General features: G+C 47.4%; 1 protein-coding gene across 3 annotated transcripts in view; it reads left to right on the top strand.

Annotated features, from left to right (window-relative positions):
• The window catches only part of USP32 (ubiquitin specific peptidase 32), a 210,668-nt gene that overhangs the window by 175,141 nt on the left and 18,832 nt on the right, over positions 1–16,695 (top strand). For 2 of the 3 annotated variants that reach the window (XM_081346563.1, XM_081346562.1), the window contains exons 21-29: positions 1,244–1,349; positions 2,687–2,860; positions 7,447–7,621; positions 8,643–8,794; positions 10,010–10,124; positions 11,597–11,799; positions 14,069–14,253; positions 14,604–14,690; positions 16,023–16,143. In XM_081346563.1, the coding sequence (XP_081202689.1) occupies positions 1,244–1,349; positions 2,687–2,860; positions 7,447–7,621; positions 8,643–8,794; positions 10,010–10,124; positions 11,597–11,799; positions 14,069–14,253; positions 14,604–14,690; positions 16,023–16,143 (1,318 nt within the window). Of the gene's footprint in view, positions 1–1,243; positions 1,350–2,686; positions 2,861–7,446; positions 7,622–8,642; positions 8,795–10,009; positions 10,125–11,590; positions 11,800–14,068; positions 14,254–14,603; positions 14,691–16,022; positions 16,144–16,695 lie in introns of all 3 variants that reach the window. The other variant, XM_081346561.1, reaches the window with a different exon arrangement.

The following is a 16,695-nucleotide window of genomic DNA, read 5'->3' as shown; positions in this document are numbered from 1 at the left end:
TAATAATAATAATAATAATAATAAGAAGAAGAAGAAGAAGAAGAAGAAGAACAAGAAGAAGAAGAAGAAGAAGAAGAAGAAGAAGAAGAAGAAGAAGAAGAAGAAGAAGAAGAAGAAGAAGAAGAAGAAGAAGAAGAAGAAGAAGAAGAAGAAGAAGAAGAAGAAGTTGGAAGGGACCTTGGAGGTCATCTAGTCCAACCCCCTGCTCAGGCAGGAAACCCTATACCATTTCAGGCAAATGGCTGTCCAGTCTCTTCTTAAAAACTTCCAGTGTTGGAGCATTCACAGCTTCTGGAGGCAGGCTGTTCCACTGGTTGATTGATTGAACCTTTTTTTTGTCCTTCCACACGGCGGTGGAGGCCTAAAGCGAAAAGGTTTTATAAAACCCAGCTGAAGGCCTAGGGCTGGGGCGATGGCGTGCGTGCCCACAGAGAGGGCTCTGCATGCCCCCTTTGGCACCCGTGCCGTAGGCTCGCCACCACGGGCCTATATTGTAAAGTGATCCAGATAGAGAACAAATGCACTAGAAATAAAAAGGGCTGCCTTTGTTTGTTGCTGACTTCCTGGTTCTGATAACAACATTATTGCTTGCCTAGTTTTTCTGCACTTTGGGAAGGACCGCCGGGTTCCCTGCCTAAGATGCTGGCAAATCACTCAAACAAAACAAAATCTCATCCCTGCATGTAGACATCTAGCCTATATAGTAGAAGAGGAGGTTCAGTAAAGCCCTTGTCCTGTCTCTATTCAGGGAGCAATTTAGGGGTGCCCTCTGTCATCTGAGGTTACGTACAGATCTTGGTTTACGACCATTTAATGACCGTTCAGAATTACAGCAGCATTGAAAAAAGTCCTTGCACTTGTGACTCTCTCAGTATCCTCACAGTCACCTGGTCGGTATGTGGGTGCTTAGTAACCACATATATTCTTGATGAGTTGCACCATCCTGGGGTCACACGATCCCCATCTCTCACCTTCCTAGTGGTCTTCCATCAAGCTGAGTCAATGGAGAAGCTGGATTTGCTTCGACAGCCGTGATGATCTGCTTAATGACATGGGGGCGGGGGGGCGGAAATGGTCTTCAACCCTGGTGCGACTCGCTTAAGGGCTATGTTGTTTAGCAGTGGCAGTTCTAGTTCCCATTGGGTTTGTAAGAAGAGATCTACCTGTTTTTCAAAATCCCATCCACTCCTTCCTAGGTAGCCAAAAAGAGAATTGACGGAAGGAATTTTGTTCTAAATTCCAGGACAAATCCAATAGGAATGAAGGGGCATATGGCTAAGTGCTACGGGGATTTGATTCAAGAACTGTGGAGCGGAACCCAAAAGAACATTGCTCCTCTCAAATTGAGGGTAAGCCCCCCACAACCTTTCTTACTTCCTTTGCAGCTTCATTATGAAATGGGGAATTTTAGGGGGAAAAAGGTCATGTATTTCTTGACATACACAGGCCTGGGAAGTGAGTGGCCCCACAATGGAACTTCCGGACAATTTCAAAAGTCCATTTCCTGGGAGGCGTACGGGACAAACCTTCCTAGATAATACTGTATTCATTTCCCATGGATTTGAGGAGCAGGGAAGAATAATTAGCACCCAGGTGGAATCCGGACTACAAAGTCTATCTTCTTTAGTAGGTGGGGGAGCACACAGACATGGTAACTGCTTCCTTGAAGTCATTCCACCCGTTGTGCCATAGCGTTCACATATGGCGCTATTAAATGCTTTCAAGTGTGACTGATTGAATAAGCCGAAGGGGGCAGGGAGGTCTAGCGGTCAGGACACTAGTCTTGTCAACCGGAAGGTTGGCAGTTCGAGACCCAGACACCGTGTGACAGGGTGAGCTCCTGCCAAGCTAGCAATTCAAAAGCATGCAAAGGTGAGCAGATAAATACCCTGTTTCCCTGAAAGTAAGGCCTACCCTGAAAATAAGCCCTAGCTTGATTTTTTGGGGGGTGGGGGTGGGGTGGGCCTAATATAAGCCTACCCCAAAAATAAGCCCTAGTTTTGGGGTGAGGCACACACCTAAAAATCAAGATGGGGTGGGAGTGTGGATCTGCCTCATGCGCCCCGCACCCACTTACCTTGCGGCCAGGCCTTTCCTCGCTGACCCACTTCTTCTGACACGTCTTCCGCAGCCAGGCCTGCATTTCTGGAAAGGGCCACTGTAGCCGAGAACCAAGCGATGGATTGAATCCATCGCTCGGTACTCGGCTGCAGAGGCCTTCTGGAAAGGGCTGACTGCAAAATGCAGGCCGGAATGCAGCTGCAGAATGAAGCCGCTCCTTCGTTTGCAGAAGAAGTGGACCGGCTGGGCAGGGCTGTCGGTGCAAGAGGTAGGTACACGGGTAGGTACCGCTTCAGCGGGAAGGTAACAGCAGTCCGTGCACCTTTGGTGTACAGCCATGCCAGCCACATAACCACGGAAGCGTCTTCAGACAATGCTGGCTACCTTGGCTGTAAATGAGTGAGGAGGACCGTGCCCTAGAATCGAAGAGGGGAAACCTTTACCTTTACCTTGGAACAAGCCACATTGGGCTGATTTCACCCATAATGTTAAGCCACGACTTACCCAAGAATAGTGCTTTGGGTTTGCAGGCACAATCAGCATAGTCTATCTAACTTAACCCGGCCAGGGTGTGAGTTTCCTCACTGTTCTTAACACCCATTGGGTCCACTTTGCTTTCTTACAGTGGACTATAGCTAAATACGCCCCGAGATTTAATGGCTTCCAGCAGCAAGACTCCCAGGAGCTCTTAGCTTTTCTCCTGGATGGGCTCCATGAGGACCTGAACCGAGTTCACGATAAGCCGTATGTCGAACTGAAGGACAGCGATGGCCGGCCGGATTGGGAGGTAGCGGCAGAAGTGAGTGACTTAAAGCCGATACATGGCTTTCTCTCTGACATCTAATGCAGGTTTTCTTATTTCTACCGTGTTGCGGTTTCTCTGGAAGCATCCATTCTCTCCAAAGAACGAAAGCCCCAGTCTGTCCTGGTCAGTGCTTTTTTTGTAAAAGAAAAAGGTGCCGGAACTCACACACGTCATACAACCTGCCTTGCCTACCTTACAAGGTTCCATCCAAAAAAGGTGCCGGAACTCCGTTCTGAGCGTTCTGTGAGAAAAAAAAGCCCTGGTCCTGGTTAACCAGTAGCTAGCTGTCACTTGAGACAACCAGCTCCATCATACCCAATAGCACTAGCAGTAGCACTTAGATTTATATACCGCTTCACTGAGCTTTTACAGCCCTCGCTAAGCGGTTTACAGAGTCAGCAAATGCCCCCCCTGCCCCCCCAAACCATCTGGGTCTTCATTTTACCGACCTCGGAAGGATGGATGGCTGAGTCAACGGGGAGCCCCGTTAGGATCGGACCCCCTGGCTGTGGGCAGAGTTAGCCTGCAGTACTGCATTCTAACCACTGTACCACCACGGTTCCCAAAGCTGCAGGATTCCCTGCAGATAATGGTAGCCCAGTGGAAGATCCCTTAAACTTGCACACTGGCTGAGGAATTCTGGGAGTTGAAGTCCACAAGTCATCAAAGGGCCAAGTTTGAAGACCCCCGCCTTAAAGTATGAATGTCATGTGGCTGGAATGTGCCGTTTAAAGAGCTCTGGCAGTACTATATAGCGCAGGGTTCCCCTACCTTTGCAGACTGGCAGGGTGGGTAGAGGGGATCGGGACCCACGAGTGGCGAGCACACACGTGTGACGGCTCACCCACCACTTCCACAGCCCAGTTCCAAATGGCTCAAGGCCCGGTAGTGGGCTGCAGCCCAGGGGTTGGGGACCCCTAGTATAATGGCTAAAGTGCAATATTGCAGGCAAATTCTGCCCACAGCCTGGAGTTACATCTCGATGGGGCTCAGCTTTCCATCCTTCTGAGGTCAGTCAAATGGGGGACCTAGATTTTGGGAGCGAGATGGAAATAATGCTTCTATGTTGTAAACCGCCCAGAAAGGGCTGCAAAGCACTATGGGGTGATACAAAAACCTACATGCTGTTGCTAAATATCGCCATTCCTATTGTTTGTGCATCTGCCTTCTTCAGCCAGGAAAGTCTTGACTAGAGCAGGGCTTTTCAACCTTTTCACCCATTGTACCACTTTTAGTATATGGCAACATTCGAGTACTACCAGTCACCTAGCAAGGTGTCAAAAACTTGATGACCAAAAAAAAGAAAAGAAAAAAGTGATGAAGTACAGATAGTCCTCCACTTACAACGGTTCGCTTAGTGACTGTTCGAAGTTACAATGGCACTGAAAAAAGTTTCCCCCAAGCCATAGTCGAGCAAGACACCTGCCTGCCCGCCCGGTGGTGCTCTTCCTCCTGTCCGAGGTTTTCATTGTTGAGGATTGGCAGCGGGGGTGGGGTGGGGGAGTTTGGTTTTTATTCCCCCCCCCCGTCTGCTGGGTGGTTGCAGCAGGTTTTGGTTGTCTTCACATGACCCTGGGACACCGTGACCATCATAAATATGAATCAGTTGCCAAGCATCTGAATGTAAATCACAAGAGCCTGGAGATGCTGCAACATTCCAGCTGATCGGCGCTTCTTCTGGGCTCAGCAGAAGCGCCGGGATCAGCGCTGAGCTCCAGCTGGAGCCTGGCGCTGATCCTGGCGCTTCCGCTGAGTCCTGACAGCCCCGAAGAAGCGCTGATCCAGGCGCTTCCGCTGAGCCCTGGCAGCCCTGCAGCTCCAGCGGTCTCTCGCTCAGGGCTTGTGCGGTGCTGCCACCGGTTCAGCTCATTCCCCTCCCCCGCTACCCCTTTTCTAGGATGGTCGCGTACCACCTGCCAGGTGCCAGTGTACCACAGGTGGTACCCGTACCACCGGTGGAAAAGCCCTGGACTACAGGGTGCTGAAAAGTAGCTAAAACAAATAGGAGAGAATATTCGTAGTTTAGGATTGAAGTCTGAGGTCTTTGGTGCTCTCTTTCTTCGGTTGCTTTCTTGCAGTCATTTCATTACCCAGCTCAGACAAGCAAGCAGATTCAAGGTGTTGGTAATGACCTACAAAGCCCTACATGGCATGGGTCCGGAATACCTTGGGGAGCACCTGCGGCTGGCGTCAACTTCCCTCCGCCCAGTACGCTCCCACAGAGAGGGCCTCCTCAGGGTGCCACCGGTCAAAGAATGTCGACTGGTGGCCCCCAGGGGGAGGGCGTTCTCTGTGGGCGCGCCGGATTTATGGAACCATCTTCCGGTCGAGCTCCGGATGGCGCCTGACCTCCGCTCCTTCCGGCGCGATCTCAAAACCTACCTTTTCGAACAAGCTGGCCTGGCCTGATGGGATGGGGTTGGGTTTTATTAATTTGTTTTAATCTATTTTAATGTGTTTTAACTTATTCATGGGCATTTGTTTAATCGTTTTTAATTTTTGTATCTTGTTTTTTAATATGTATTGCCCTGTTCACCGCCCTGAGTCCTTCGGGAGAAGGGCGGTATACAAATAAAATTAATAAATAAATAAATAATAAATCAACAGTCTAAAATCAAGGCACCCACCCAGAACACTCCCCACCCACACTGACAGGGCAAGCCACTTGTATATAAATATGGAGCAAACCGCACTCCCTACCAGCACTGATAATAATAATAAGTCGGAAGGGACCTTGGAGGTCATCTAGTCCAACCCCCTGCTCAGGCAGGAAACCCTATACCATTTCAGGCAAATGGCTGTCCAGTCTCTTCTTAAAAACCTCCAGTGTTGGAGCATTCACCGCCTCTAGAGGCAGGTTGTTCCACTGGTTAATTGTTCTAACTGTCAGGAAGTTTCTCCTTAGTTCTAGGTTGCTTCTCTCCTTGACTAGATGTCGTTACTTTGTTGGGTAATGAAACGTCTGCCAGGAAACAGCCAAAGCTCAGAGAGCATCAAGACCCCAAGGCAGTTAAGAGCTCTCTTGGCTACAGGGGAGTGGCAGAGGCAACTTGGCAGACCTTTCTACCTGATACCAAAGGTCTCACAAGATGGAGAACTCAGTTGTCGCTCTTGGTTTCAGGAACATGTCCTGTGCTAGAACCAGGCCGTGTCTTTGGAACCCCCAAACCAGCTAACCTTTGTTGCATCAACCATTGTAGGCTCGTAGAAATGGGTCTTGTCCTAGAAAAACGAGCCAGAGAGAAACGAATGTGATATGTAATTTTGAATTTATATTAGTAAGAAGAAGGCGATTGAGTGATGAATTAACATATTGTTTATGATAATTAAGCATATCTATCATTCTTAGTTAAATACGTGTACCCAGACATTATGCTGTTTGCTAAATATTGGCAATGTTATTTGGAAAAACCCCAACCCTAATCCTAACCCCAACCCTAATCCCGACTCTATCTTACCCCTAACCCCATAAAAGCTAATAAAATTTATACAAAAAAAGAGAGAAAGAAATGGGTCTTGTCCTAAAGGGGGTCTTGGACCAAGCAGACGTTTCTTTGCAAAAGGTCTATGGTTTCATAGAGCTCTCTAAACAACATATATTGTTTTTTTTAATCAACTCTACCATTAAGCCACGCCTTGGGGAAGGAGGGAATCACACAGTAGATTCTCATAATTTGGGTGGGGTGAAGAAAAAATGTTTTGCCCCTAAAAAAAAATGAGCCTGTTACAAAACGTTCACTTTATCCCTGACATGCTGCTTTTCTACAAGTAGAGAAGGGGTGGGGGTGATGGTAATATCCCTCTGTGCAAATTTCCCATGTGTACAAATCAGTTTTCCATCAGGTGAGCCACACGGCTGCGATCTGAAGCAACCAAGCCTCTCCTTTCAGAACCATTATTTTCCAAATAAATGAATTTGCGATAAGCACCAAATCTCACCCTTTCTTCTAAAGTTTTCAGGAGCCCTTTTTTTTGTTTTAGGTCACTCGATTTTTTGCAAAGGTTTCATTTGATTTGATAATAATAATAAAAGTTGGAAGGGACCTTGGAGGTCATCTAGTCCAATCCCTTGCTCAGGCAGGAAAGCCTATACCATTTCAGACAAATTGGCTGCTCAGTCTCTTCTTGAAAACTTCCATTGTTGGAGATTCACAGCTTCTGGAGGCAGGTTGTTCCACTGGTTAATTGTTCTAACTGTCAGGAAGTTTCTCCTTAGTTCCAGGTTGCTTCTCTCCTTGATTTAGTTTCCATCCGTTGCTTCTTGTCCTGCCTTCAGGGCCTTTGGAGAACAGCTTGACTCCCTCTTCTTTGGGGCAGCCCCTGAGATATTGGAACACTGCTATCATGTCCTCGTCCTTCTCTTCATTAAACTAGACATACCCAATTCCAGCAACCGTTCCTTATATGTTTTAGCCTCCAGTCCCCTGATCGTCTTTGTTGCTCTTCTCTGCACTCTTTCTAGAGTCTCAACATCTTTTTTGCATCATGGTGACCAAAACTGGATGCAGTACTCCAAGTGTGGCCTTACCAAGGCATTGTAAAGTGGTACTAACATTGATTTCCTTTTCATTTCGTTTCAGGCCTGGGAGAACCACTTGAGAAGGAACCGCTCAATTGTGGTTGACCTCTTTCATGGGCAGCTGAGGTCCCAGGTGAAATGCAAGACGTGTGGGCACATCAGTGTTCGTTTTGACCCGTTTAATTTTTTATCGCTGCCTCTTCCGATGGACAGTTACATGCATATAGAAATAATAGGTGAGTGAGGAATCTCGAGTCTCTCTCTCCTTGGTGTGGTTGTTGGGGAAGAAATGGACTCCATTTTGGTTGTTGGAAAAACTCCAAGAGTTGAGCATCTCTTTCTGGCTGGGACCTTCCAAATATGTTGGACTTGTATTTATTTTAATTTACAAGTAGTCTTCGGTTTACAAGCATTCATTTAGTGATCATTCGAAGTTACGATGGCACTGGGGGGAAAAAAGTGACTTACGATTGTTTTTCGCGCTTACAACTGTTGCAGCGTCCCCATGATCATGTGATCAAAATTCAGACGCTGGGCAACTGGCATGTATTTATGACGATTTGCAGTGTCCCGGGGTCACGTGACCACATTTGTGACTTTCCCAGCCAGCTTCCAACAAGCAAATTTCGCTTAACGACCGTTGCAGCATCCCCCATGGCCACATGATTCAAATTCAGACACTTGGCAAGGGGTTCGTATTTACGACGGCTGCAGCATCCCGGGATCATGTGATCCCCCTTTGGCGACCTTCTGACAAGCAACGTCGATGGGGAAGCCAGATTCACTTAACAACCGCGTTACTGACTTAACAACTGCAGCGATTCATGTACTAACCGCTGTGGCCAGAAAAGTCATAAAATGGGATAAAAGTCACCTAACAAACTGTCTTACATAGCAGGGTAATTTCTGGATTCAGTTATGGTTGTAAGTTGAGGACTATCTGTAGTTTTGAAAGGTATTTAAGAAGCTAAAACACATGGTTAGCCCCTTAAAAGCCCTCCTTTTGCTTTTCAATTAATTTTTAACATTGTCTTTAATCGTCTTGCCTCTTTTTTAAATCTTAACTTTTGTATGCTGTTTTTATGGTTTAATTTTTCTACTGTAGGCTGCCCAGAGTCTCTCTGTGAGGAGAGATGAGCGGTTCCAAAAACGTGATGAATAAAACTAAATAAATAAAGGGAAAAGCCTCTAAAAATACACGCTTTCTCTCTTTGTCTCTCTCCCATCCATTTTTCTTTTTTCTTTCCTTCCTTCAAGTAACCAAGCTAGATGGCACGACTCCTGTCCGATATGGACTCAGGCTGAATATGGACGAGAAATACTCTGACTTGAAGAAGCACCTGAGTGAACTTTGTGCCCTGAAGCCGGATCAGATCCTGCTGGCAGAAGTGCACAGCTCGAACATAAAGGTAATGACGCTTCTGCAACTGAATGCAAAAATTGGCCACCCTTGGAGAAATGTGTATGTTTCAGTGAAACCCTAAGGAGGCAGAAGAGGCACAGCTGCTGTATAAAGAGATGGGGAACTGAAAAATGTAATTGTCTCCTACAAAAGAGAAAAGCTTGGAACCTTCCTCCTCCTATTTTTTCCCCACAACAACAACCCTGTGAGGTGGGTTGATCTGAGAAAGAGAGTGACTGGCCCAAAGTCACTTAGCTGGCTTTCATGTCCAAAAGCGGGACTAGAACTCTCTGTCTCCTGGTGATTGGCTCCAAGTCACCCAACCGACTCATGTCTAAAGCAGAACTAGAACTCACAGTCCCCTGGTGATTGGTCCAAGTCACCTAGCCGGCTTTCATGTCTAAAGCGGGACTAGAACTCAGTCTCCTGGTGATTGGTCCAAGTCACCTAGCCGGCTTTCATGTCTAAAGCGGGACTAGAACTCACAGTCTCCTGGTGATTGGTCCAAGTCACCTAGCCGGCTTTCATGTCTAAAGCGGGACTAGAATTCACAGACTCCTGCTGATTGGCCCAGAGTCACCCAGTCAGATTTCATGCCTAAAGTGGGACCAGAACACCCTGGCTCCTGGTGATTGGCTCCAAGTCATCTAGCCGGCTTTCATATCTAAAGCAGAACTAGAACTCACAGTCTCCTGGGGATTAATCCAAGTCACCTAGCTGGCTTTCATGTCTAAATCAGGATTAGAACTCACCATCTCCTGCTTTCCAGCTTGGTGCCTTAACGCAGAGACCCCAACGATAGCCTTTCACCGTCCTGCAGTTTACAGGAGATCCAGAGAATAAAGCTTGTCTTTTTATAGAGAGATCGTTTGCCGCGATGTGCCCAGCCTATCCTTTAGATCCAACGGGCCGTGTCAAGGAGGAGGGTTATCCTGGGAGCTCATTACACAATCTCCTATCAAGACAACAGATGTGGCTGAGTCAAATCTGCTCCTCTGTCCTTTGTAATTCTCTCGTCAGCTGCTTCCGTGCTTCTGGAAACAGCTTTCCTGTCTCCCCTGGGTTTCCAAAAAACCTTTGGAGCAGCATTCTCCGTTGCTGTCGGTCAGGGCACAGAACGCCTCAGCTTCCTCTCGTCTGCGGCTCTCTTGACGCGCCGTCTTAATTGTTAATTGCTCCAGGCTTTTAATCCCTTTCGTCGCTGCTGTTGTTTCTCCCACAGAACTTTCCGCAAGACAACCAAAAAGTCCGGCATTCGACGACTGCTTCTTTGTGCGCGTTCGAGGTACCAATTCCTGGCTCCCCCACTTCGGCTTCTTCAAATCCTTTGCAAACAGGTAGGAAGAAATGCCTCGATTCCACCACCCACCCACCCACCCCTGCGCAGTTTGGGGAGTTTTGTCTGGCAAACTGGCAGCGCTGCTGTTAACTGTTGCTGAGCACTGGGAGCGAAAGTGAGCACTCTTTTAACTTTCATTCCCAACTGAAGGAAGGGCTTAATACTGAGTAAAATGCAGGAATAATAATAATAATAATAATAATAATAATAATAATAATAATAATAATAATAATAATAATAATAATAATAATAATAATAATAATAATAATAATATAAAGTTGGAAGGGACCTTGGAGGTCATCTAGTCCAACCCCCTGCTCAGGCAGGAAACCCTATACCATTTCAGGCAAATGGCTGTCCAGTCTCTGATGGCAACTGATGGACAGAAAAGTTCCTACGCCAAGCTGCCCTCTTTGTGCTTCTCTCCACCACCGGTCCTGCCATAGAAAACCAATTTCTCTTTCCCCTTCCCCTCCTCCTTTTTCTCCATCTTTCTCTCCATCTCCTTCTCCTCTTCCTTCTCTCCTTCCTCTCCTCTGCTCTTTCTTCTTCTCCCTTTCCTCTTCCTCCCCCTCCTTTTTCTCCGTCTTTCCCTCCATCTCCTCCTCCTCCTCCTCCTCCCCCCTTTCCCCTTCCTCCTCCTTTTCTCCCTCCTCCCTCCCTCCCTCTATTTTAGCCCTCTTGGGACTGGCACAGTCAGGATACGATTTGTGAATGGTGAACATTCAACCAATACTTGTTGCAGAACCCAGCTGTTCTTACGACAGAATATAGAGAACTAACTTAGCCTTCCTCACATACTGTTTTATTTTATGCTGGAGAAGCCCAGCATAGAATACGACAAGATGTGAGCAAGACTAAATAAGTTTGTTCTCTTTTTTACAGTCTAGTAAAACAGGTCTCCTTATGAAGGCGGTGGTAAAAAAAAAGATCCTTAAGCAAAGAGCTTAAGCAGAAAAGAGCAACAAAGATGATTAGGGGACTGGAGGCTAAAACATATAAGGAACGGCTGCTAGAATTGGGTACGTGTAGTTTAACGAAGAGAAGGGTGAGGGGTGACATGATAGCAGTGTTCCCATATCTCAGGGGCTGCCCCAAAGAAGAGGGAGTCAAGCTATTCTCCAAAGCGCCTGAAAGCAGGACAAGAAGCAACGGATGGAAACCAATCAAGGAGAGAAGCAACCTAGAACTAAGGAGAAACTTCCTGACAGTTAGAACAATTAACCAGTGGAACAACCTGCCTCCAGAGGTGGTGAACGCTTCCAACACTGGAAGTTTTTAAGAAGAGACTGGGCAGCCGTTTGTCTGAAACGGTATAGGCTTTCCTGCCTGAGCAGGGGGTTGGACTAGATGACCTCCAAGGCTCCTTTCAACTCTGTTGTTCTATTGTATTCTGTTCTATTCCGTGTGTAAAATTGGCTTCACGCCAGGACCTATTTCGACAACAGCCTCTTTGCGCTTGAGTTTTAGATTTTTACCGTGGACAGTCGACCAATGGGATGATCAACTGCCTGATGAACGGTGACCTTCCGCGGTCAACCTTGATCCCAAACGGAATGCCGAACACAGTGGTGCCCTGCAGGGTGGAGAACGGTGTGATGATGAACGGTCACGTGACCTCACCTTCTGACAGCCCTTTCATCGGCTACATCATTGCGGTCCACCGGAAAATGGTTAGTGCAGAACATCTTATTCCCCAAACCAATAAGGTGCTTTGTCTGTTTCAGATGAAGTAGCCACAGCTTCAGAGGACCACCAGCTAATGGGGAAATATTATCTGGGGTTCAGACACAATGTGTACCATGCTGGGAATATTTGCTTGTCGATCTGTGGAGTGTGGGCTTCAAAAAGATCCCTCTGTTTAATAGTCACTCTTGTCACTAAAACGGGGGTCCCCAACCCCCAGGTTTCAGCCCGCAGCCTGTTCGGAACCGGGCCACGCAAGCGGCAGGCCAGCAGGCACACACACAGCTTGACCTGAATGAGCAGTGAGCTGGTGTGTATGCACGTGCATGAGCAGCAGGTCAGTGCTCGCGTGTGCTGGGGCACCAAGACGTAAAGATTGGGGACCGCTGCACTAAAGGAATAGCGAACGACCCTTTGTTGGAATCACAGTTGGCTGAGTGCCTTTGTCCAAAGCTGTTGAGATTTCCAGACCTCTTGGGCAAAAAACTGAGGCAAGGATCCAATAGCCTTGTGGCTTATGTATTTATTTGTTTTTTTTCTTTGTTAAATGTGTTAACTGCCCGTCTTACCACAAGATTTGTTTGAGCAAGGTTATTCTTGTATTCCATGGGGTTTTCATGGCAAAGATACTGGAGTGGGTTGCCAATTCCTTCTCCAGTGGATCACGTTTTGTCAGAACTCTCTGCTATGACCTTTCCGTCTTGGGTGGCCCTGCACGGCATAGCTCATAGCTTCATTGAATTACGCAAGCCCCTTCGCCACGACAAGGCAGTAATCCATGAAGGGGAAAATAGAATAGAATAGAATAGAATAGAATAGAATAGAATAGAATAGAATAGAATAGAATAGAATAGAATAGAATAGAATAGAATAGAATAGAATAGAATAGAATAGAGTAGAGTAGAGTAGAGTAGAGTAGAGTAGAGTAGAGTAGAGTAGAATAGAATATAGAATAGAATAGAATATAGCGAATAGAATAGAATATAGAAAATAGAACAGAATATAGATAGAATGGCAAATCTAGACAGCACACTAAAAAGCAGAGACATCACCCTGCCAACAAAAGTGCATATAATCAAGGCTCTGGTCTTCCCAGTTGCAATGTATGGCTGTGAAAGTTGGACCATAAGAAAGGCTGAGCGCCAAAGAATTGAGGCCTTTGAACTATGGTGCTGGAGAAGACTCCTGCGAGTCCCTTGGACTGCAAGCCGATGAAACCGGTCAGTCCTACAGGAGATCAACCCTGACTGCTCTTTAGAAGGGCAGATCCTGAAGCTAAAACTCAAATACTTTGGCCACCTAATGAGAAGGAAGGACTCACTGGAGAAGAGCCTAATGCTGGGAAAGGTTGAGGGCAAGAGAAGAAGGGGACGACAGAGAATGAGGTGGCTGGATGGAGTCACTGAAGCAGGAGGTGTGAGCTTAAATGGACTCCAGAAGATGGTAGAGGACAGGAAGGCCTGAAGGAAGGTTGTCCATGGGGCCGCGATGGGTTGGACACGACTTCGCAACTAACAACAACAACAACATTCTTGTATTCTGAGAAAGGATGCTGTTGTGACAAGAAGCTATTTCCTCAACCTAACCTGCATCTCCAGAGTGCTGAAAGGGTGGCCACGAGGTTGGGAATAGGAGTTTATCCTTGGGAGGGTGAGGTGGGGGATGCAGGAGAAGCCTGGACCGACTGAAGCCAGATCTTTTACCCAAAACCCTCACAGAGAGATTTTGGAAATCTCCGCTGCGTTGCGCCTTTTTCTACCGTGAAAAGTGTCGCGGTTTGATGGGAGTTAAAAGCATCATTGCAGGATGCAAGCTGTTCCAGTAAAGCTGCTTTTTTTTTTTTTGCAATTCACTGATGGGAGATTTTTTTGTCAGTGCCGATGGTGTCCAAGGGGTGCTTCCGTTGTTTCGGAATTGCACCCAAGCCGCTTATCCCTATTGGTACTTATCTTTGTCGTCATTTGCCACACAGCCGTTCCATATCTATTTGTAGATTTTACGTTTTGTAATGATGATTTTTTTTAATCATTAAAAACTTTGGAATTACAAAAGGCATGAAAATATTAAGCAAAAAGTAGGTGTTGATTACACTGGGGCCATTTTTTTGCTATTTTGTTGTTAACGTTTCTGGACACCATTTGAGAGACGGTCCATCCGTGTTTTATTTTTTTTTTACAAAAGTCTGAATCGTTCCTAACTTTCAAAATACATGTGCTTTCTTTTTTAAAAAAAACAAAACTTCCCCATTGAATGCAGATGCGGGCCGAAATGTACTTCCTCTCGTCTCAAAAGAACCGGCCAAGCCTGTTTGGGATGCCTCTGATTGTTCCCTGCACAGTTCACACCAGGAAGAAAGACCTCTATGATGCGGTCTGGATTCAAGTGTCTCGGCTTGCAAGCCCTTTGCCTCCCCAGGAAGCAAGTAACCATGCTCAGGATTGGTGAGTCTGGTGCTGGAACGAGGAACTGCTGAGCCACTAATAGGTCTGATAAAGGAAAATATTTGTAGCTCAGGGTTGGGGTCCTTGGTGCTCTCTGAGCCTGGTTGTTCTCTTGCAGACGTTTCATGACCCAACTAGCTAACCTCACCAGTGCAAGAAAGGAGAAGGGTTTGCCCTTTTAGCACTGATGATGTGACCTAGTTGGGTCATGAAACGTCTGCAAGACAGCCACTGAGTTCATAGAGCACCAAGGGCTCACTACACGAATAGGCCTGCGGGGCGGGGTTGTGATTCCGTGCCAGCCTGTGCTCCCGGAAATAACGCCGTGTGTGTTTGTGTGTTTTCCTTAGCGATGACAGCTTGGGATATCAGTACCCCTTCACCCTTCGGGTGGTTCAGAAAGATGGCAACTCTTGTGCCTGGTGCCCCTGGTACAGGTGAGCTTTGCTGGGTTTGATCTCTTCTCCCTCTCTTGCCTTCTGTCTTTCTGCCCTCTGTCTGTCTGTATCTGTCTTATCTCATCCATCCACCCACTTGTCTGTCCATCCGTCCATCCATCCACCCCCACCCCCCTCCCTCTCTACCCACTCACCTATCCATCCATCTATCCATCCATCTATCCACTCACTCACCCCCTCCCTCTCTATCCACCCACCCATCCATCCATCCATCCATCTCTCCACCCACCCACCCCCCTCCCTCTCTACCCACCCACCTATCCATCCATCCATCTCTCCACCCACCCACCCACCTCCCTCTCTACCCACCCAACCTATCCATCCATCCATCTATGCATCCATCCATCTATCCATCCATCCATGCATCCATCCATCTATCCACACACACACACACACACACACCACCCTCTCTACCCACCCACCTATCCATGCATCCATCCATCTCTCCACCCACCCACCCACCCCCCTCCTTCTCTACCCACCCACCAATCCATCCATCCATCTCTCCACCCACCCACCCACCTCCCTCTCTACCCACCCACCTATCCATCCATCCATCTATGCATCCATCCATCTATCCATCCATGCATCCATCCATCTATCCACACACACACACACACTCACCACCCTCTCTACCCACCCACCTATCCATGCATCCATCATCCATCCATGCATCCATCTACCCACCCACCCCCCTCCCTCTCTACCCACCCACCTATCCATCCATCATCCATCCATCTATCCATCCATCCCTATCATCCATCCACCTACCTACCCACCTACCCGTATCATCCATCCATCTATAAATTTATATGCCTCTCATTGCTATATTAGGTGACTCTGAGTGGCTTACTCACATGAAAAAAATAACAATATAAAATATAAAACATTAAAACACTAACTGTTAACATTAAAATTAACAAAACAAAACAAAAAAATAGCTAAGGAAAGAATCAATATATAACAGGCTAGAGGGGGAGTCCTCTTTTAATCCGCTAACCACCTTCACTATTCTACAGCCCAATCAGGGCCCCAGGCCTGTTGGCAGAGCCAGGTTTACAGGACTTTCTGGAAGGCCAAGAGGACGGGAGGGGCGGGTCCCGCCTCGAGGGGCACCATGCTCCAGCGGGCGGGAGCCACAGCCAAAAAGGCTCTTCTCTTGGACCCTACCAGCCGGAATTCCTTGATTGACAGGGTCCAGAGTTTGCCCCTCCTGCTGGTGTAAGTGGGAGGGGCCAGTCCCATTGTGGCGATCCGGTTCCTCTCTTGCTTGGAGTTCACCGTCTCTGGCTGTCTCCGCCTCCCGTTTAGGTTTTGCTACGGGTGCAAAATCGATTGCACGGAAGAGCGAGCACTGATGGGGAACGCAAACCTTGCTGTCGACTGGGATCCCACCGCGCTTCATCTCCGCTACCAGACCTCACAAGAACGGGTAAACAAAACCAAAGCCTGCGGGTTAATCCCAGGCCTTTTCCTTCTTGCGGTGGCGTACGGAGAATCCTCGACTCAACAGCCACAACTGAGCCCAGAATGTCCATTGCTAAGCCAGACAGGTGTTAATTCCCGCCCCCCCCCCGCCGCTTTATGACCTTTTTGGCCGCAGATCTTGAATGAATCACTGCAGCTGTTAGCAACCTGGTTGTTAAGTGAATCGGGCTCCCTTACGGACTTGGTTGGTCGGAAGATTGCAAAAAGGAGATCACATGACCCCAGGGCCCTCCAACCTTCATAAATACATTCCAGTTGGCGAAGCATCTGAATTTTGATCACGTGACCCAAGGAACGCTGCGATGGTCACAAGCGTGAAAAAACAGCCCATAAGTTCCTCTTTTTTCCCCAGTTCCGTCATAACTTTGAAAGGACACTAAACGAATGGTTACAAGTCGAGGACTTCCTGTATAGGTTTGCGTGGCCAGGCTCAAACCCAGAGACCGCACACTGAAATCCAGTTTGTGTCCAGTCCTTTATTTGCTTAAGCCTAATG

Source organism: Vipera berus, assembly GCF_964194415.1.
Source record: "Vipera berus genome assembly, chromosome: 1".
Taxonomy (NCBI): Eukaryota; Metazoa; Chordata; class Lepidosauria; order Squamata; family Viperidae; genus Vipera; species Vipera berus.
This window is presented reverse-complemented; position numbering and strand designations above follow the sequence as displayed.